Source organism: Peromyscus californicus, unplaced genomic scaffold, assembly GCF_007827085.1.
Source record: "Peromyscus californicus insignis strain IS unplaced genomic scaffold, ASM782708v3 Scaffold_8__1_contigs__length_139910024, whole genome shotgun sequence".
Lineage (NCBI taxonomy): Eukaryota > Metazoa > Chordata > Mammalia > Rodentia > Cricetidae > Peromyscus > Peromyscus californicus.
In genome coordinates this window covers 79,360,222-79,381,885 of record NW_026294606.1, presented here as the reverse complement: position 1 = coordinate 79,381,885, position 21,664 = coordinate 79,360,222, and the positions used below count along the sequence as shown (strand labels likewise).

Below are 21,664 nucleotides of genomic sequence, written 5' to 3'. Positions count from 1 at the left end.
AGGCAAAGTGTAGTGGGGGCAGGCAGGGAGAGATAGGGAGACACTCATACCTGAGGAGTCCCAGGAATGAGAAACAGATGGAGTGTCGGAGCTCTAGTAATAAACGGTGGAGAAAATTCTATAGTGCTACGATAGACCTGGGCTTGACTGAAGGAGTTTGCCAGGAAAATAATATAAGTAGTTCCTGAAGGTCAGATTTAGGCTAGGTCAGGGTAGCCCAGTAGTGGGTAGAGGTCTAGGATGATGGTAGCCAGTAACAGGACTCCAACCTGACAGTAGACATATCGATCTGCCAGATTCCTGAGACTAGGGTCAGAATGGAGAAGGTTGTTTTGGGAACAGAATAAACCCCGGGCGGGGGGGACCAAGGAGGGGCCAAGAAAGAAGTCCACAAGAAACTGGAGCACTGGGACAAGTCATGCACCATCATGCTGGTTTTATGGGGTCCTGGGGATTGAACTTAGGGCTTATTGCATGCTAGGTAAGTGCTCTCCCACCTGAGCTACATCCCCAGGCCCTCCCCCGCCAACAAAATGGTTTCTAACATCACAAATCATATCATACATACCACTCCGTGCCTAAAATCTTCCTGTGTAGGTAGCCATGGTAGCACACACCTACAATGCTTGCACCGGGGAGGCAGAGGCAAGAGAGCCATGAGTTTGAGGCCAGACTGGGCTATATAGGGAAATCCTGTCTCAAAGCCAAAACTGCAGGCAAACCACCACAACAAAAAGACCTTTCCATAAACTACAACCACCTCTTCCTCCTGCTCCTCCTTGAGTAAGACTTTAACCTTACTTAAAGGGCCTACTGTATGCATTCCGTACTTCTCCCGAGTGTATAGATGGTTATGTACTGAAGGACGCCCACCTTTTTGTCTTTCATTCATCTTTGCATGCTGTGTGTCATGACACTAGTCTTTTTCTGCTTTGGAATCCCGAGTCGAGATCACTGAACTCTGGTTGTGCATGTTCTGGCCAGAATGTTGAACGCTAATGTCTCAGCTCCAGCTAACCAGCATCAACTGCACCAGAGAAACAGAGGTCTCTCGTTAGTCAAAGTTGATTTGGCAGGCCCAGCTGACCAGACACCACAGATTCTCCACACAAATGGCCAATGGAGTGGTGCCCAGCACAAATTAGTATTAAAAAGAATTTATTGAGTGTCTAGAAGGCTTAACTGTAAGGAGAAGGGGCAACTTCACTTCCAAACCATGGAGTGAGGTGCTCAGTGTATACCAACAAGGAATAACACGGGTCACACTGAGGCAGACGAGGCTGGACTCCTTTGATTCTTCGTATGCTGCATAGTTTTGTGTTAACTTGACACAAGCTAACTGCATCTGAGAGGAGGGAACCTCAGTTAAGAAAATGCCTCCATAAAATGAGGATATAGGTAAGCCTGGAGGGCATTTTCTTAACTAGTGATTGATGGGAGAGGGCTCAGCCTATTGTGTATGGGGCCATCCCTGGACTGGTGGTCCTGGGTTCTATAAGAAAGCAAGCTGAGCAAACCAGTAAGCAGCACTCCTCCATGGCCTCTGTATCAGCTCCTCCCTCCAGGTTCCTAGCCTGCTTGAGCTTGAGTTCCTGTCATGACATTCTTTTGATGATGACCTGTGATGTGGAAGCAGAAGCTGAGTAAACCTTTTCCTCCCCAAGTGTGGTCATCGTGTTTCCTCACAGCAGTAGCACCTCCAACTAAGACACCCTGTAAGGGGATGCAGGACCCGGGGATTTGATCTTTAGGATGTCATAAGACTTCCTACAATTTCCTCTCCTCAGAATTTCTACTCACATCCCTGAAGACTTCTAGTTTGAAATGACCCTCCTCTTGAGGCCTAACCACGGTCTAAGTGACTGCACTTTCCTTCAGCCACATCCATGGTGGTCCTTGTCTGGTTAAGACGCTGAACACACACCAGTTCTGTTTGGTGCCTGGTATGCTCTGTAAATGGTCACATTGCCAGCCATCCCCACACAAATGAATCCTTGAAATCCAACAAGCTGCAAATTTGCACTACACTAAACTTGCTCAGGACTAAAACTCCTAGCTTAAAGCCTTAAGTCCTTGAACCTCTTTGCAAAAGCAATCAAATTAAAATAAATTCAGTGGAGAAAGCTCTAATCCAATAAGACCGATGTCCTTTAGAAATGGGGACACTTATACAGAGGTGGGCACACAAAGAAAGTGCCATATGAATGTAAAGATGACCCTCCATCTACCAGCCAAGGAGAAAGCCCTGGCACAGACATTTCCTTCCTTTGTAGCCCCAGGGCAAGTACCCTGCTTTGATTTAAACCTCCAGGTTCCAAAACCACAGAACAATACATCTAAGTTATTTATAATGGTCTGTGATGCCCTGTACTAACAGTCCTATAGATCCTATAAAAGAACCCAACGTCTACTTTTTCCCAGAGGGGTGGCTTGCCCCAGCCAGGGTGGATGGTTTCAAGGAAACAGAGCTAGCAGACACCAAGTCTTTCCCTGAGTACTCTAGAAGACTTCCTCTCACATTCCATGGGGCAGAACTGGGTTGTGTGCCCACATCCTACATGAAGGCAGTGCAGGAAGGCCTTTGTATGGCCTGCTCCTGAGTGGGCTGTTGAGGGCAAAGGCTCTTTTCTAGGAATACAGCTACTTAGAATCCCCCAACAGGGTCCACCAGCTTTCTCCAAGAAAATGAAGCCTCACCTTTTTATTGCTTTGTCCAACAGAGACAGGGAACAGGCCAACATCCATTAGGTGATTTGACAATTTTGTTCTTTCTGCGTGTCCCTCACCTACTTAGATCTTAGGGACACACCTGAAGGAAACAGCATTTTCCTTAGTTTCCTTACAGTACTAGGAGACAGGTGACAAGATATAGTCAAATTACAGGAATTCTTTCCTGAAATGAAGGGACTCCAGGACTCTGGATTTTTCTTCAGGTGAAGGTTCCACTGAGTATAAAATATTCCATCCTCAGCAACTTCGATGCTTTCAAAATGGAAATAAAGGAACTCAAAAATTCCGAGAGGCTAATTTTCTCTACCTCCCGGGGGGTCTGTACTTCAGCTTGGACAGTGTAGTCCTGGCATGTGATTCCTTATTATCACTCCACCTTTGCCCCGTTGATGTTTAGGAATCAGTCCAGGAACTGCTCAACCATCTTGTACCTTAATTCATCTACTGCACGTTGTCCCCTAAAAGAAGTATACTGCTCATTCTCTGTCTGCTACCATAGTATTGTCTTTTTTCTACTCTCTAAGCCCCCAGGGATACCTTGTTGGTAGATGATTACAAGTGGGGTCAAGGTCATCTTAATGGGGTAACGCTCTTGCAGAGGGCCGGAGTCTAGTTTCCAGCACTCATAACTGCCTGTAACTCCAGCTCTGGAAGAGCTCCTCTCCTTTTTCGGCACCCGCACTCACATGCACATACCTACTCACCCCCCACTACACATAATTAAAAATACAATAAATCTTAGGAAAACGTATGTTAACGAACAAAGGCAATACTTCCTTTTACAGACAGAAGAGAGGTTTCATTTCATAGCAGTTTTCTGCAGGAGGCTGTTGTTGAGTATGTTCAGCCTTGTGAGTCTGAGTTCTACCATCGTTACTTTAAGAATAAAGGAGCTGCAAGCCTCAAATACCCTAAAAGAGTCCTGGTGCTGCTTCTGAGAGTTTTGATAGATTCGATACTTAGTATACGCTTGTCTGGAAGCCTGTGAAACATCACAGAATATTCTAACGCCTCTTTTCTGAGTGCTTTCTGTTCCATTTTCAGAGCCCCTCGGAGACCTTGGACTGAGCTGGGATGAGCCCTGGGGTTCTGCAGGCAGCAGGAGGAATCCTAGTGTTTCCAGGGCGCAGGGCTAGGGAACTCCGGGTTCGGGTTCGGAGCAGCTGCGCCGCGGGAGCCCCGGGGCAGGGCTTGCGGGCTTCCTCCAAGGCTGCGCGAGGGGCGAGTGTTTACGCGCGTCCTAGCAACGGCACGCGCGGGTGCCGGGGTGCCAGGTGACACTGCAGGTGAGTGGCTGCGGGTGGCGTGCTCCGCGATGGGACGTGCAGCCTGGGTTTCCTTCGGACCTCTCCGTCTTTGGCTCTCCTCTCCTCTCGTCTCTCCCCCATCTCTCTGCGTCCCTCTTGGTCCCACTGTGGTCCTTCTCCAACCCTCTCAGGTCTATTCTCTCACCCTCTCCCCAGCCTCTCCAGTTCCTCTGCGGTCGGTCTCCTCTCTTCCACCTTCTCGCTTCCCTTCCCTTCAGCCACTTTCCTCCTGTCCGCGAGCTGGCTTTCCACTCAAGCACCAGCCAATGCGCCTCTCCTTTCTTTTCCTTTCCCAGTCTCCAGTTATGGTCCCCCTCCGCCCTCTGCTTGGCCTCCCGCTCTGACCTTGACCTTCACAGCCCACCTCTTTCCATCTCCACCACATCAGTGCACTGAGCGATCCAGCCGATCCAGGGGCTCGGGTTTGAAATGTGCCTGCTCGGTGCCACGGTCCTTGTGTCTTCACACCACAGGGTCGAGTTAAATCGCACCTTGTTCATGTCTGTTCTGAAACTCTTTTGCTAGGGGTTGCCGAATAGTCTCTTCATGCATGGAGTGGCCACACATGTCTTGGCTCTCCATAGATGATACACACTTGGAGATTTACATAATCTCCCAAAGAACTGGATTTGTTACACAAATTATTTCTAAAATTTTTGCATTTTGTTAATGATAGAGGGAGCTTAGAGGGTAACATAAAAGAAAAATTCTATTAAATGAGTTGAGAAAACTAGTGATTAGCCATTACAATTTTGCAAACACACATATATACTTTCTTCCCGTCTAACTCGAAACGTTTCTTGGAAACATTAATTCAAAGATAAGTGTTATGTATTTGCTGTAGCTGTTAAGGTTAGGTTTGGTGATAATGGGGCTGGGAGACACTGTCTTGATAAAATGTAATAGTTGTTCGTTTGAATACCACCCGTTTTCTTTTTTCTTTCCTAAGAGTATTATTGCTCTTGCTTTTGGGATTGTCCTAGAGTCCAAGGCATTCTTAGAGCTCCAGCTAATGTGCTGTAGAGGTTGTCCATTGTCGACTGAGAAAAGGAATCTGCATAGATTTAAATGTGAGTTGAATTTACATTTCTATAAAAATTTATCATGAGCAAAAGAACTTTCTGCGTGTCTTAGCTCCTTTTAAAGTGTCTTCCAAGAACTCACCAGTGTTGCCTGTCTGCTATAGTCGTGTGTAATCTATAACACCCAGTTTTCTTTAGAAAGAGTGAAGGAAAGGAATGGGGCACACACTGCCTGTACTCGTTCTGAAGCAACGATTATACTTACAATTAAAAATAGGCAGACCGGCCACTGAAACTTTTCTGGATCAGATGAAGCACTTGCACATTTCCATTGTTTATACTTATTCTCAGAACACTAAGAAACTAAAGTGTCAGGCACACATGCATATGCATTTGGCTCTAAAGCACTTTCCATCAATTAACAATAGAAAAAAGAAACCACAGAAAAATCTGTACATCATATTTTGTTTCACCAATACTTAACTGTCTTTGTGTGTGTGTGTGTGTGTGTGTGTGTGTGTGTGTGTGTGTATGTGTGTGTAGAGAGAGACAGACAGACAGACACAGACAGACAGAGAGACAGAAAGTCAGAATAGACAGAGACTCACAGGGAAGTGGATATTATACTAAATATCATATAATGACACTTCAGTATTTTGAAACCAAGAGTACGGATAATAATCTTACATAGGTAATATAGTTTTAAACAATGATAATGCTCTGTTAAGGAAAAGAATTGTAAATGTGTAGGCATTATGATACTAGAATATCTTAAGGAGTTATCCATCCTGAGATAGATACCTGGATGTGATATGTCTCCATACTTAGGCTGACACCAGTGTGTCAGAATGTCACTTAAATTTCGTGACTGACATTGTCATGATAGTGTGATTTCACAAGGTGCTGAGCTCTTGACTAAAGCTCCACGTAGAGCAAAGTATGCAAACTTTTGTTTCATTTATATGACATTCCCAGTCCTGAGATACCCAGTGTACGTTAAAATGGTGAAAACTGTTCTGTGACTTTCCTAAAGTGGAGGGAAATTTTAGGCTGCAGTATTGCTTATCTGAAGTTTTCCAAATACCAGATGCCTGCAGGTTTCAGCAGAGTTCTTCCTGCTGGGCACTCTTATGCATAAGAAGAATATTTGTATCCTTGGCACTCACCACTAAATGCCAACAATGTCTCTTCTTGTCATTTGGTAACTATGAACAGACATGTCCACAGTGTTGTTGTCCTGCCCCCCCAGCAGGAAATGGTCTCCTGGAGAGAGCAGCTAAACTGTTGTTATTGGATTTCAAATTTTAATATGATACAGAAAGTAAAACTCCACTATTGTGTCAAACCTTGTGTTTTCAAAGCCTTTGTTAAAATGACAGACAAGAAAAGCTCCATTTATTTTGTATTTCATTTTATGAACTACAAATATTCTGGAGGAATGGTTTTAACAGTCAATGTCATTACAAAATATAGATGATCTACAAACAATACTATCTTTGTTAATAAGTTGTTTCTTTGTTCTTATTTAATGTTTCAGGTAAAGTCATCTTTTTAAAGATCTCCTTTTACATACCAATTTCTGTTTAGCCAAATTGAAATACATTTTATTTGGATTTGTTTTAAATTTTTTTGCTACACTGTTTTGATAACCAGTTTAGATGAATAGACTAAAAAGTCTCTGCCATGTTCCTACATCTGTCACATTTACTCTTAAGAAAACAATGTTTCTATTTTGCACATGATCTCCAAGCAGGGTATATGAGACTCCTTCAGATGCCCCGAATAAGCACAATATACTGTACTAACCTTCGTCAAAAATGAAAATATTTAATTCACAACAATTTGCAGCCACACTTTGATCCTATTTTTTTATTAACCACAGAGGCACGTGAGGAACTTAAGACACTTGGAAGAGGGTTTTCCTGCCTTCACTGCACCCGTGCAGATACTATGAAAGTCAGAACAACACATTTAGTTTGGTTGCCTAATTCTACATGATGTGTGGCTCAGATCGAATGTGCATTTCTCACTCAAGCCCCCAGCCTCCGTCAGAGCTGGGAAGCAACGCTCTCACTGCCAACCTCCTCTGATTCTGTTTTTCCATTCTTGAAGTTCTCCTCTGGAGCTTTCTGTCCAGCTGTTCTTTTTCTTAGACTCTTGGAAATTAGAAAGACATTATTAATTTTAGGATAGGCTGATACTGGAAACCCCTTCAATACGAGTCGGTTTTATGTAGTGATGCTTGGCTGTTTTACTGTATTGAAGAATGGTTGGACTGTTAAAAATGTAGACTGTAGGTTGGATAGTACTAGTGTGAAATCTTGAAGATGAAAAAAATGTTCAAATGAGAATGTGGAAGTCTCTAACTCCTTCTCTTTTGCTGTAGTGTGTGTTCTGAGCTTGGCTCAGAGTCTTAACAGAGCCATGGGTGTGGCGTTGACCAGATCTGCACAGTGGACTGCTGCGGGGTATGGGACTGGAACCCTGGAGATCACCCCACTGAATGAGTCACTATTGAATGAAATTACTAAGTTTGTGGAGTCTTTTACTTACAAATATCCCAAAGAGGCAAAATTTGTTTTTGTAGAGCCACTTGAGTGGAAAACAGATTTGGAACCCTCAGCATTTGGATCAGGTTATATTGTCAGGTAAGCTACATAATTGCTTCTAGAATTTAATAACAACTTTATATAGATTTTCACTGACTGGTTGAGGAGTCGGGCCTAATTAATAATCCCCTAAACTGAGGATTGCAAAGTGGAGATACTTAGGAAACTTAAGGATATCTCAGGTGGCGAACATGGGATTTATCTAATTTTTAATGTAAATGTCATTCCTTATTGATAGAGGTGCATTTTCCAATGTCCACCCCCTTCCCTGTTTGCCTTTCCACTCATCTGTATGACCTTCTGGATATTAGTAGTTCCTGGTTTATGATGCCTGATATCGCCAAATCCTTAAAGTATTTAACCATCTCATTCCCTAGGAGGACAAGAGGAGGGTGGAGAATTTTGCTCGGTATAAGAGAAAATAGAATCCTGTGCTTTGTGCATGTTAGACATGCACGTTACTACTGGTCTCCATCCCTGATCCTTAAGGGAGAAACCTTAGCAAAGAGTCTTTCAAATATGAGATTTATAAAGATTCTACCACTAGTTCAAAGAGTGGGTATCAGTTTATCTCTTTTGAATATGTGTGTGAACATGTGTGTGTATGCACACTTATGTGTATGGATATATAATATCCATGATTAGATATATGTATATGTATGACTATATGCTGTATTTGAGTATTAAGCAAGCACAGGTGTGTATTTACTTGAAGACTCACCCTCAGTTAATTATGCAGCTCAGTCATTCTCTTTCCTGTTACCTGGTCCTTTTTGAGGTTTCATTTTCTCTCTTAAAGACTGATCTCATAAAAAGCAATTTCCTAGCTCGCCGAAGCTTCCTGAATATAGCTTTCCTCTTTCCCTTGGGATTGTTTGGACAATAAAGTCAAGATTTCATTTTCACAATTGCAAACCCATTCCTGAACTGCACTGAAGACCTCTTTAGTACCATGTCTCCCTTTTCTGAATTTTTGAATTTTTAATGATGTGGTGCATATTTATTTGCCAAGGGTCATAATCTACCCTAGTGCTGGTCATTTGTAGATGACTGCCTAATTCTTGGTTGCTTCCACTTAAGTTCAGTATTTTTTTTTAAGTTTGAAAGATGGACTCAGCTGCAAAACCAATTAGAAACACATTAACTGCTTTGTACAAAGATGGTTTTACAGCAGATGACAGAAAAATTGTCATCATATCTGGCCTCAGCACTACTTCTGTGTGCCAAGTCCAAACATGGCCACATCTGTCTCCTTAGATGGTGGGGATGCAACACGCTCCTCAAATGTGTCACTGTTTTTCTTTCTTTTGAACAAATTCTTTTGACTGAGTTTCCACATGGAGTCTCTCCCTATAGTCTTCCTGCATGCTGCCCCCTCCTAAGCTAGATGCTTGGGCATTTTGACACCACGTGTGTCTTAAATAGCAGTCCCTTGACTACTTGACTTCTGTCAAATTGGTTATGAAACTTGTCCCTTCTGCTGCCCATCATTTTTGTTTCTGACCTTTACTGAAGATGCCTTTGATGTTAGATGAGAGAGGCGTAGTAGTATCACTTACTGGGAACTAAACCATGCTTGTGTGGCTCTGATGAAAACCAGATGGGTACTGACTGCCTTAAAGAAGGCAAAATTTACAGATAAGATTTTGTTAAAAACCGAAAATACCAAATGCTTCATGCTTAACTCTCTCTCTTGTTTTACACACCAAATTAAGGAATGTTCACTTTTCTGTGACTGTGACAAAATGCCTGAGACACTCAACTGGCAAAGAGGGAAACATAGGTTTTGGCTCATGGTCTTTGATACTTCTTTCTGCCCCATTTGTTTGGATCTGTGATGAGGTGGCAGAAGTATGTGGCGGAAGACGGCCTCATGGTATCTAGAAAGAAAAGAAAGAGTTGAAAGGCACAAAGTCCCAATGTCCTTTTCAAGGTCATACCTGTGCCATCTTAGTTTTCTTTCCTGTCGCAGACAGGAAATACCTTGACAAAAGCAGCTCAAGAGAAAAGGGGTTTATCTGGCTCACAGTTGTAGGTTACAGCCCATTACGGAAGGGGAGTCAGACTGGCAAGAGGGAGCTAGTCACGTGACATCCAAGGTCAGAAAGCAGAGAGAGCCAAATAGACTCATGCAGCTGCTCAGCTCCTGTCATGGTGAATTTTGTCAGCTTGATGCCAACCCAGGTGTACCTGGGAAGAGAGAATCTCCGCGAAGAATTGCCTCCATCAGATGTACTTGTGGGCTTGTCTGTGGAGGGGGGCCAGATTTTCTTCATTGCTAGTTGATGTGGTAGAGCCTAGTCTGCGCAAGTGGACTTGGGCTGTTTAAGAAGGGTACCTGAGAACTCCCGGGGAACCAAGTCAGTAAGCAGTGTTCTTGTGTTGGCTCTGCTTCAGTTCTTCCCTCTAGGCTCCTCCCTTAAGTTCCTTCCATGGCTTCCCTCAATAAAGGACAGTAGCCTGTACACCAAATAAACTCTTTCCTACCCAGGTCAGTTTTGGTCAGTGTTTTATCACAGCAATGGAAAGCAAACCAGAACATAAATTGGCGCCAGGAGCGTGGAGTGATGCTGTGATGGACCTGGCCATTTGTCTCTTATGCTTTGGACTCTTGTGGGAAGAAAGTGCAGGATTTTGGAACATTGGGCTGGAAATGCAGAGAGTGTTCAGAACTTAATGAACTGTTGTGGGAACTTGGAAGATAAGAATATCAAGAGAAATACAGATGATCGAGGCTAATGAAGTTTCAGGAGGATGTTGGAGAGTCCCTCAAAGACTCCACTGGGAACATTTGTGTGATATTTTGAATCAGGAATCTGTGGTTTCTGGTCACCTGGGGCAGGAAAATCACCTGTGATTAACAAGAGACTGGCCTCACTTTGAAACCTTTGCTTTACTAGGATAATCAATGTAGGTTAGCTGGAGCTGAAAAAAAAAAGCTGAGATTAATAAAAGACCAGCATCACTAAGGCACTCGCTTCTGGGAAACATTTCCCCAGGGTTAGCACATAGAAGTTGTGGTCCAGAGAGGTCAAGGCTGCATCTCAATCTGGATGCTGAACTTGGCAATGTGTAAGACTTTTCCAGGTGGTATGGGTTTTGAAGGCATCAGAGAAAGAAGCTGAGGCTTGGAAAGGCTAGGAGAGGTCAATGGCAAAGGTGCAACCCCAGTTGTAGTGGAGTCCCCAGGATTGAAGGGGTCATGGAGGGAAACTGAGGCTTGGCATCATAAGGAGCAAGAAGGCCATTGGTAAAAGTAAAGTCTCAGTTGTAGTGGTGACTCCTGGATCCTGGAGATGCCAAGAACATTTCATGACCACCAAGGACAGCAGTAGGTGTGCAGTGAAGATAGCCTGAGCCTACCACACAAGCTCTATGTACTGTAAATAGCAGAGATGGATAGGTAGGGATAACCAAGCCCTTTGGAGCTCAAATGATCATGAGTAAGTCCCAGATGTCTGATTGTATTTTGCCCTGGTTCTTTCTTCTTGGATTAAGAAAAAATATAAAGTTGGGTGCCAAATTTAGATGAATTTCTAAACAGTCTTATTAAATAAGAAACACAGAACCAAATACAGAGGTAATAGCCAAAGAGATCAGAGAACTATCGAAGAGCCACCACTAGCCTTAGCTTATCACCTCATCGCTATTGCTTCCCCAGAGAGAGCTTCTTCCCATGTAACCTGTATTTTTATTGCCTTTGTATTCTGCCTTCTCATTGGTTCTAAGCCCAGCCACATGACTTCCTTGTCACTGCCTGTCTATACAGACCTCCAGGTCTCTATGGTTGGTACTAGGATTAAAGGTTCATGTCGCCACGCTTGGCTGTGTCCTTGACCACACAGAGACTCTGCCAGCCATGTGATCGGATTTAGGGCATGGGCTACCACTGCCTGACTCCTGTTTATGGCTAATTGACCTCTGATCTCCAGACAATTTTATTTATTTATTTTTTTTACAAATAAAATATCACATTTCAACACAAATAAAATATCACCACAGTTTTCAGGAACTCAGTTATGAGATTTTGGATTTTAAAAGAGACTTTAGACTTTTAAAGTTTTGAAAATTTTAAAGACTGTTAGACTTTTAAAGTTGGACTGTGTTTTAGAGTGAGGTATTAACATGAAGTCTTGGGGATAAGGAAAGGTTATGGTTTAAAGTGATGAGTTTTGGTATGAACATTACCAAGGGCTGTAATATCAGAGTTTCTGTCAACTTGACACAACTTAGACATATTCCAGTAGAGGGAGTCTCATATGAGGCATTGCCTATATTAGACTGGCAGGTATGTGAGGGCATTTTTTAAAAATTGTTAACTGATGTAATAGAGCCCAGCCCACTATTGGCTGTGCCGTTCTGGACAGGTGGGCTTGAGTTGTATAAGAAAGAGAGCTGATGCCGGGCGGTGGTGGCACACGCCTTTAATCCCAGCACTCGGGAGGCAGAGCCAGGCGGATCTCTGTGAGTTCGAGGCCAGCCTGGGCTACCAAGTGAGTTCCAGGAGAGGCGCAAAGCTACACAGAGAAACCCTGTCTCGAAAAACCAAAAAAAAAAAAAAAAAAAAAAAAAAAAAAGAGAGCTGAGAAAGCCAGGAGACCCCAGTCAGTAAGCAGCAGTCCTCTGAAGTATCCGCTTCAGTTCTGGCCTCTAGGTTCCTGCCTTGAGCTCCTGCTCCATCGTCCCTTCATGATAGACTCTTACCTGTAATCAGAATGAACCCTTTCCTCCCCACGCTGGTTTTGGCCGTGTGTTGTCACAACAGAAAGAAGACTAAGGCAGTTCCCTTCCTCTATTTATACAGCCCAGGATTCCAGGCAGGAAGAATTCAGAGATCCATCTGCCAAGTGATTCTAGATTCTGTCAGAGTGACAGTTAACACTGGGCATCACATCTGGTGAGCTGTTTCATTCCGTTGGCCATAACTCCTAAAGGTCCTTCCAGTACTGCCCCAGGTTGATGACCTAGCATTAGCATACAGAGGACATTTAATGTCACACTCATAGCATGTAGTAATATGACAACTGATAGAGCCCAGAGATGCCCTAAATGACCACAAGTGCCTGGCATTAAAATGAGTCCAAAGTACTTCATCCTTCATTCTTGGTTCATGGCCTCTTCTGGCTGAGCTGTTGGCCTTCACTACATCTCCTATGCCCCTCTATGTGAGGGAGCTGTTCTTTCAAACAGGACTAAGCTCTGTGTGTCCGTGTCCAAGGCCCAGGTTGTCAGGAAAGACTCAAGCACTGTCTCTTTTGCTTCTACTGTACAGAAATATCCTTGGCTGCTTGAGCATAAGAGCAGTGACTTCTCCTGTAAGAATCCTTAATCTTATGCCCCTTGTTTTCCAAGTCAGTTTTCTCTGTTCCAAGTCCCTGTGGCTAAGCTGTGTCTTATGTGGGTCTGTGTGCAGCTCTTGATGGGACTATACTTTTTCTTTAAGCTGTGCTGGCCCGTATGTGTTCTCTGTGGTAGCCAGTCTGCGTTTGGCTCACTCCTGGTGAGTGAGTGAGCAACTGATACTCGAATCCAGTTCTTTAGACATGAGGAAAAAAGCCTTCTCCTTCATTCACCCTTCTGTTGTCTTTGGTACAGGTTCCTTTTGTTTTTGTTCTCTCTCTCTCTCTCTCTCTCTCTCTCTCTCTCTCTCTCTCTCTCTCTCTCTCCTCTTTCTTTTTTCCTGAGACAGAGTTTCTTTGTTTAGACCAGGCTGACTTTGAACTCACAGAGATCCCTCGGGCTCTGTCTCCTGAGTTTTGGGGTTTAGTCATGCTCCACCACCAGCTAGCATGGTGCAGGTTCTTATGGAATAGATAAGCACAAGGTGTCCGCCTGGAACCATGCCCCACGTGTTAATCCTGCAGGACTGTTTGTTAGCAGTTCTCTAGTGCAGTTTATTTTGGGAGAAATAGCTTTCATTTTCAAATAAACTATTGGTCTCTTTTTATTAACATTTGGCATTTTTAATTGTTATTAGTCAAACTTGTTCTTGGATGTTTTCATACATGTATACAAGACATACTGACTACCCTTACCCCATATCTCCCTTCCAGCCCTGAGTACCCTCCCTTCTTCCCACAGTTCTCATGTCTGTCTGCCTTGTTTTGTGACCCACTGAATTTGTTTTTGCCTTAGTTTTCTCATCAGTTACCAACAGGGTTGAATTCCACAGTCTGCCGGGTGACTTCCAACCTACAGAATGCTAACTTTATGGGTGGCAATTGAACTGTCGTGAAATGTCTGTTTCAGTGGTCACAGCATCCAGGTAGCTTTGTTCTGTTTGCAGTTTTGGTGACTGGAACCCAGGGCTCGGCACGTGCTAGGCAAGTGCTGTGCATTGAGCTGCACTCCCCCACTCCTGCTTAGTGTTTGCTGCTGAACGTGTTGCTTTTGTTTCCCTTTTTCAACCCCTGAAATACAAATCCTTTCTGAGCCTCCTTTCCGGAGTTACTGTTTAGCTGTACATTTGTAAGTAATTACTGTGTTTGGGACATTAATGTTGAGGATTTAAAAAACATATTTTCATTATTATATATATATTTAAATGTAATATATTATATATATATATATCTTCCCGCATTGCTGGTTTGATGTATCAATGGTGTATTTTAAAAGGCCCTCCCCAGTTCCAGTTTGAAAGTCTCTCCAGGTGGACAAGGGGGCTTCATCGTCAGCAGCTTCTTTTGTTTAATATTTGCGAAGTTTATCTGTTATTACACATGTATATGATGTGTGTGGGGGGGGCATGTGTGCTATGGCATGCATGTCGATATCAGAGGACAGCTTTTAGGACTGGTTCTTCCCTTCCATCCTGGAAGGTCCAGGGATTGATGAGGCATCAGATTTGCTCAGCAGGGGTTTTTACCTGTTCAGCCCTCTCTCCAGCCAGCCCATTCTTCTTGAGTGGGATACAGTGTTTTTCTTTCTAAGAACTCCTTGTTCAGATGTTAAAAATGATGAAACCAGGCCGGGCAGTGGTGGCGCACGCCTTTAATCCCAGCACTCGGGAGGCAGAGGCAGGTGGATCTCTGTGAGTTCGAGGCCAGCCTGGACTACCAAGTGAGTCCCAGGAAAGGCGCAAAGCTACACAGAGAAACCCTGTCTCGAAAAACCAAAAAAAAAAAAAAAAATGATGAAACCAGAGTTTCCTTTGTGCGTCCTGTGACACTGGAGTTCTCTGCTGAATTATAAACATCAGCTGGTGAGCAGTGAGTCCCCACTCCCCGCCCCACACACTTTCCTAGTTCCCACCATGAGTTTCACTATCCCCAGTTCAATGGCTTTATGTTTTTGGCTGTCAGTCAGACTATAGCTCAAGCCTATGATTATCTATTTACCATTGAGTGACCATCGATTTAAGTGAGTCACCTTGAGAAACGTCCTTCACCCTAAAGAGTATTCCAGGAGCTTGTTGTGTAGAAAACATAGTTTCCACACAGATGTCATGACCAAGTCGACATGTGTTTTATGCATTCAGTTATCCCCCAGATACTTCTTCAACATCTTCTAGATGCAGTACTATCTGAGGTACTGGGGATGAAGCCAGTATCCATGGGTACCAGGGAGCACCACACTGACAGAGACCCTGTGGTAGCTTACTGTTGCTGCCACAAATGACCACAAAACCAACCACTTAATAAAACACCAAGTTTACTGGAGTTCTGGAAGGCAGTGTCTAAAATGAGTCTGCAGTGTGAGAACAAGTCAAAGTGTGATAAGATCACATCCTTTCAGGAGACTTCAGGAGAATCTGTTCTTTCTTTTCACAGCTTGTGGAAGTTTCTTCCATTCTTCGGCTTGTGTCCACACATAGCTGTCACCCAGCTTCCATCCTCTTATAATCTTTAACTCCCTGATCCTGTATAATCTGTTGGTCTCGGCGCAGATATCGAGTTCTCTTCCTGGGTCAAAATCCTTAAATTAGTCCACCTTCTTAGCCATCAATTTAATCCTTTTTTTTTTTCCTAAGGGGAGTATTTTGTAAGGCTATTATTCTGTCTTCCATAGTCTCTGTCTTTGCTTATTTTTATTTTAATGACAGTGCCATGGTTGATTGGGGTAAATGTCTCTCCAAGTCTCCTATGAAAAAGTCTTGGTCATCAGGGAGGTGGAAGGACCTTTAAGAGAAGGGCCTACTGAGAACTGTCAGGCCTGTGTCTGCATGGGGATGTCAGGACTCAGCCCATCTTCCTCCTCATTCCTTCCTGCTCTCTGTAGATACATGAGCCGCTGTGTACTCCCATCCTCGTGTGCTGCCTGGCTACAGTCCCAGTGCAACAGAGCCAAATTATTGTGGACTAGAGCCTCAAAAACTGTGAGCTCCAACCCGCCTTTCCTGTGTTGAGCTGATAATCTCAGGCATTTTGGGACAGTACCCGAAGCAAATAGTCTGGGAGCTATTGGATTTGCTCTTTATGGCCAATCAGGAATGTTCCACATCTACTTCCCCACATTTCAGCTTATCGGGTGTTCAGATGCAAGCAATTCTCTTGGGGATATCAGCATGTAATGAAATAAGTAAGCGGTAGCTAATTGAAAAACTGGATGTTTAATTCATGCTGTAAGTGATAGAAATCTATATCAATGTCACTCTCATGGAACTCTTAAAATATTTAAATCTCAACCAAAAAAAATTAAAAATGGGTAAAACACAAGCCCAGGAGATTAGGGAAAGGCCATTTGGGGGTAGATGGGAGATGGGGAGGGTGGAATCGGGAGGGGGAACTGTGATCGGTACGTAAAATAAGTGAAAAGAATGTTAATTAAATAAATTTTTTTTAAAAAAAGAAAAACTGCTTATAGTGCTAAGGACAAAAGAAACTGAATTATGGTGTTCAAAGTGGGGAGATAGTCCGTGGAAGACTCTAGTTCGCCTTTCTGTTTGTAAACACAAAGTGGCTGAGGAAATTCCTAACCACTAATTACTGTGGCATAAAAGTTTTTACAAATAAGGTAACACTGGAAAACCGCAGCGTGTGTGTGCCTAGGTGGAACCAGTGAGCTTTTCAAAAGACCCTAGAAAAAGGCAGATCCTTCGAGAAACAGACCTGGAAACTGTGACTTGATTGAGTCCAGAGTGAATTCTAGCCACTGTGGGGAGGATGGGGAGGCCTGGGTCTCACAGCGTGAGGGTGCAGAGGAAGAAACCAGTTCTAGTTCCTGGAGACTGGGGGGGGGGGGGGTGTCCGTCAAAATATCTTCATAATGTCTTTCGGCGTGAAGGTAACTTCAGCTTTCGTCTCCCCGCTCCCCCATTTCGTAGCGACACTACAGTCAAATCAGAAGAAGTTGATAGAGATGGAGAGCCCTTGCTGCTTCTCTCTGTGCCTCAGATTAAAGTCAGGAGCTTTGGGCAACTGTCACAGTTGTTAGCAATTACCAAAGGCAGCAAGCTGCAGGAGGTACAAGCCTGTATTGAAGGTGAGATGCACGCTCCGCTTGGCATTTGAACTTGCAGACGCACAGTCTTGGGGGAGGGGGAGGCCTTTATTATATTCACTTGAAAAAAATTCTGCCATGTAAAAGATTTAAAAGTGGTGCGTACCGCTTCCTGAGAATTGCCATTCTTTTCCCTTGTCTGAGCTGTCGGCGCCCACATCCCGTTTCTGCATTAGATGCGAAGTCTGGTGTTCACCAGTAGGCGTCGAGGTTTCTCACTTTAGCCTGTGACTTCTGGAAGGCCCAGTGACCTGTAGTCTATAAGGTCATGTTAGAAGACATGTTCCCGGGACCAGCCTGAGTCTACCTCCCCTTGGCACACAGTGTTGTACATCACAGTGTTTCCTCCAAGAGGGATTTGAACTCTTTCTTTGGAGGACACAGCCCTTATCTTGCCTTTTCATTCCTCAACTGTGTTTCATTTGTGAAATCACAGCCTTCTGTGAATAATTATATGCATTCAGCAAAGTTTCTCTTTCATTGAAGAAATACACTAACCTCATTATCATTCATTCATAAGTGTTTAATGTGAAAAATACTGTGATTGGGTGCCTCTTACACTTGTGTTACACACATTCCCCATCAGGAGAAACACCCACTGATAGGTAATGATGTATCCTGTGTCTTTTGTGGGCTTAGACTAGATGACCAGTAGATTCCAGGAATATGGTTAACTAAATTCTGCCCACTTCTATGTGACGTGAGAGAATGCTCCTTAAAAAACGAAGTTGTTTGGGCTGGAGAGATGGCTCAGTTGGTATGCACACTTATGCAAGCATTAAGACTTGAGTTCAAATTCCAAAACTGACATAAAAGCTGGGCAGAGTTGTGTGTAACTGTAACCCTAGCACTGTGGGGGTGGAGACAGGCAGAGGGTCTCTGGAGCTGACTGCCAGCCTAGATCCAGGTTCAGTGCAGACCCAGCATTCAATAAGGCGAAGAATGATAGAACAGGGCACTGACATCCTTTACTTACCTCTGCAAGCATAATTGTGTACAAGCAGCTTCATTTGATCTCGTTCCAACTACTCATTATGTAGCCACCTATACAACAAAGCTGCTTCTTTGAGTAGGGATGAAATCTCCAGTGCAGAGCCAGATTCAAGACAGTAGTTGGCAGAGGAGACAATCCAGAGAACACTATATCCTTGCTTTAGCTAAATGATCCTCGTTCTTGAATGGGTTTTGTTCTTCCAGTGAGGTCTTCATTCAACCCCAAGTTTCATAGCACGTGACCATTTGGAAGTCAGGTCCTCCCTTGCAGTTCATTTTTTTTGTGTCTTTTTAAAAATCTTTATTAGACAACAGCAACGAGGTAGGTGCTTGATACGTGGCCTGTTCCTTGGTCCTGTTTCTTGCCTCGCCTCAAACCACACGAGGCAGTCTTCTGTGGCATAGCTCACTTCCTGTTGGAGAGTTAATGTCATCATTTCAGTGCAGTCAGACTTTTAGAATTCATCTCATGGACATTGTCTTTCCACATCCCAATAAATCCAGAGTTTTATTTTTCTAGAATGTTCTGTTCTAAACAAAGCTTTTCTCATTTTTCTTTATTTTCAACTATATTGTTTTTGACATTTACAAACTCTATTTTCGGCATCTCTAGGATCCAGTTCTGTTTCTGTATCATTTTGGCCATGAGTTTTTACTTGTCCTTCACAGTCTTGGAACACACGCAAATGTTGGGTGCATTGATTTTCTCAATTGTTAGCATCAGGAGGTCAGCCTGTGTGCACCAAAAGGCACTGTGAAGTCAGGCACTTGAAGCATGTGGAAAAACTGTCACAGACCTGTAGAGAGAAGGAAGCCTGCGTGGGAAAGAAAGGGCTTAGGAATGGGAAACGGTGGCAGGCAGAGCCACAGATGTAGACAAGGAATGAGGACAGTGGCAGGAATAGCCACAGATGCAGACAGCTTGAGTGATGGTTCTTGTAGGCAAAAACATTTCTCTTCAAACCATCTCTGAGCATGTGAGTTGAATGTATCTATTACTCACAGCATCCTCTAGTCAGTGGAAGAAGGGAGTTAGTCTTGGTTTTGGTCTTACTAGAGAGAGGATGTACACAGCTGGTACACTACAAGGAAGAGCATATGAAGAGATTTAAGACAGATCCTAGTACACCAGACTCCCAGAAGGAGAGAGGAACCTAACAGGCTCGGCCAGAAGTAGCTGAATGCAAGGAACCAATTAAAGAGAATTTGGTGGCATTTCTTAGTCTTTGTTGCACTGGGTAATCTTTATTATTTATGTTGATGTTTTTTGTTTTTTGTTTTCCAGCTAACAGAGACCCTATAGTGAAAATCTTGGGCTCGGAGTATGGTGAAACGAAAGATTCTACTACCTTAGCTATTCTTGATACGATCACCAAAGACAACGAAATGTTTATTAAAAGGAAAATCGCCATCCTGCTAAAGCAGCTGGACTTGCATCTGCTCAATCATTCTCTAAAGCACATCTCACTGTGAGTGCTAAGAGAAACAGCTCCAGATCAGTTACAAAATTGCTTTCAGCATTTTAGAAAGTAATACAGGAAAAATATAGAAGTAACTACTATTGAGTTAACATTTCAGTTTACAGGAACAAAACGTCCCTTCTCTTGGATTTATTTATGTAAGATCTGATGACACTTTTAGTTAATATGGTCAGTGTAGTGGGGTTTTCTCTAGGTCAGAAGGCATAAACACCTGGCTATTTTCAAAGACTCTTTAGATAATGGCACATATCATTAAGTGACAACACAAATACCATGCAGAGTTTGTGTAGTACAACTAGTGCTCATATTTCTAGTATTTTCCTTATTCTTCTTTTTTTGGCTTTTTGAGATAGGGTTTCTCTGTGTCACAGCCCTGGCTGTCCTGGAACTCACTTTGTAGACCAAGCTGTCCTCGAACTCACAGAGATCTGCCTGCCTGCCTGCCTCTGCCTCCCAAGTGCTGGGATTAAAAGTGTGTGCCACCACTGCCCAGCTATTTCTAGTATTTTCTAGGAGTGTGGTACTATTATTATGAAATGAACACTGGAGGGTAGGCCAGATGGCTCAGCAGGTAAAGAGAGCTGCTGCCAAGCCTGATGGCCTAAGTTCCATCCCATGAAGGAGGAAGAAAACTTACTCCCACAACGTATCCTATGACCTTAACACATGAACTATTGTGTGTACATGTGCCCACACACAGATACACACAAATAAATAAAGAAGTCATTTTAAAAAGAAATCAATATTTATGTGTGTTTAGTGTTATTATAGATATGATTTTCTTTTCTGTTTACTTTTAAATTTTATTCATCAAGCTTTTAGATAAGTACTTACTTATTGTATGTTTAAGACATTCACTCTCATAGCTTCATTTTCTGAGAAACTCTTCCCTCTTTCACTGGTCCACCGGTCCCCTTTGTTTCTCTGGACATTTTGCCTTCTACTTTCACATCATACATGTATGTATACTATATACACAAGATTTTCTTCATCTATATAAAACCTGGGTCAATGCGAATTTCTTGAGGTTTTTGCCGGTGATGATGCATGATTCCAATACGGTTAAAATGAACTTCAGCATTAATTACAAGTAGGCAACCCCCATACATATTATAGAATGTATCTGTTTTCTTTAGATTCAGTTTCAAAGCACTTGATTTTCGAACGTTTGTTTCAGAGAGATCCATTTGAATCCTACGAGGTTTAAGAAAGATATTGAACTGCTCAAACGTTTCTCCGGAAAAGGGGAGCTGACAGTTCTGGAGTCAATTGAATATACTTCAGGTTTGTGTCTTCTCAGGTTCATCTGACATCATTTATATTTTCACAACTGTGTTTGAAACACTATCCCATGGGTGTATTCCAGTTAGATATTCAAAATAATGCACTCTGCTCATTTCCCACAATACCTATTTTGTTGAAGCGGATATACTTTCGACTTGCTAAACTGAGCTCCTCCTACTTATGGCTTCATCACTGGTTTCAGATTACGAATTTTCAAATGGGTGTCGTGCCCCGCCGTGGAGACAGATTCGAGGGGAAATCTGTTACGTGCTGGTAAAGCCACATGACGTGGAAGCCCTATGCATCACCTGCAGTGCAGAAGGAGTGTTTTTAAACGGTGTAAGTACTTCTTCAAGAAACTAACAAAACCAAGATGTCTGGGGCTCTGTGCTAAGTGTCTGAGGGATGGCTTGTGTTGTGAGTTGTATTCTGATGATGATAGACAGAGGAGCATTGCTCTGAGAGACAGAAGCCCCATCCTTTTCAATGCACCTCCTGCACGAATCCCAAAACATCTTAGAATCAGCATCGGTGGTGGTCACCGCCGGGCATGGAGCCAGTTTTTGAAGAAGTAGGCTTAGAAGCAACCCTTCCCACAACTCCAAACTAAAATCCCTTTAACAGAATTGGTTCCCAGATTAGCTACACATGGATTGAAGATAGAAAAGAACAAAAGGAAAAAAAAACCAGGCAATTTTGGAAATGACTGTAGCTTACATCCCAAGAGTTCAAGGGCAAGGGAGTAGAGAAGGTTCTTCAGTATGGAAGCCAGGAATAAGAGCTCCAGCAACTGGGATCCA

At 43.2% G+C, this 21,664-nt stretch overlaps 1 protein-coding gene across 1 annotated transcript in view; it reads left to right on the top strand.

The window, feature by feature from the left end:
• Positions 1 to 4,925: 4,925 nt before the first annotated feature.
• Positions 4,926 to 21,664, top strand: part of Odad2 (outer dynein arm docking complex subunit 2) — a 153,372-nt gene continuing 136,633 nt past the window's right edge. The window contains exons 1-6 of the mRNA XM_052729323.1: positions 4,926 to 5,107; positions 7,446 to 7,707; positions 16,931 to 17,088; positions 19,385 to 19,568; positions 20,758 to 20,864; positions 21,067 to 21,203. Coding sequence (XP_052585283.1) covers positions 5,050 to 5,107; positions 7,446 to 7,707; positions 16,931 to 17,088; positions 19,385 to 19,568; positions 20,758 to 20,864; positions 21,067 to 21,203 — 906 coding nt within the window. The 5' untranslated portion in view covers positions 4,926 to 5,049. The remainder of the gene's footprint in view (positions 5,108 to 7,445; positions 7,708 to 16,930; positions 17,089 to 19,384; positions 19,569 to 20,757; positions 20,865 to 21,066; positions 21,204 to 21,664) is intronic.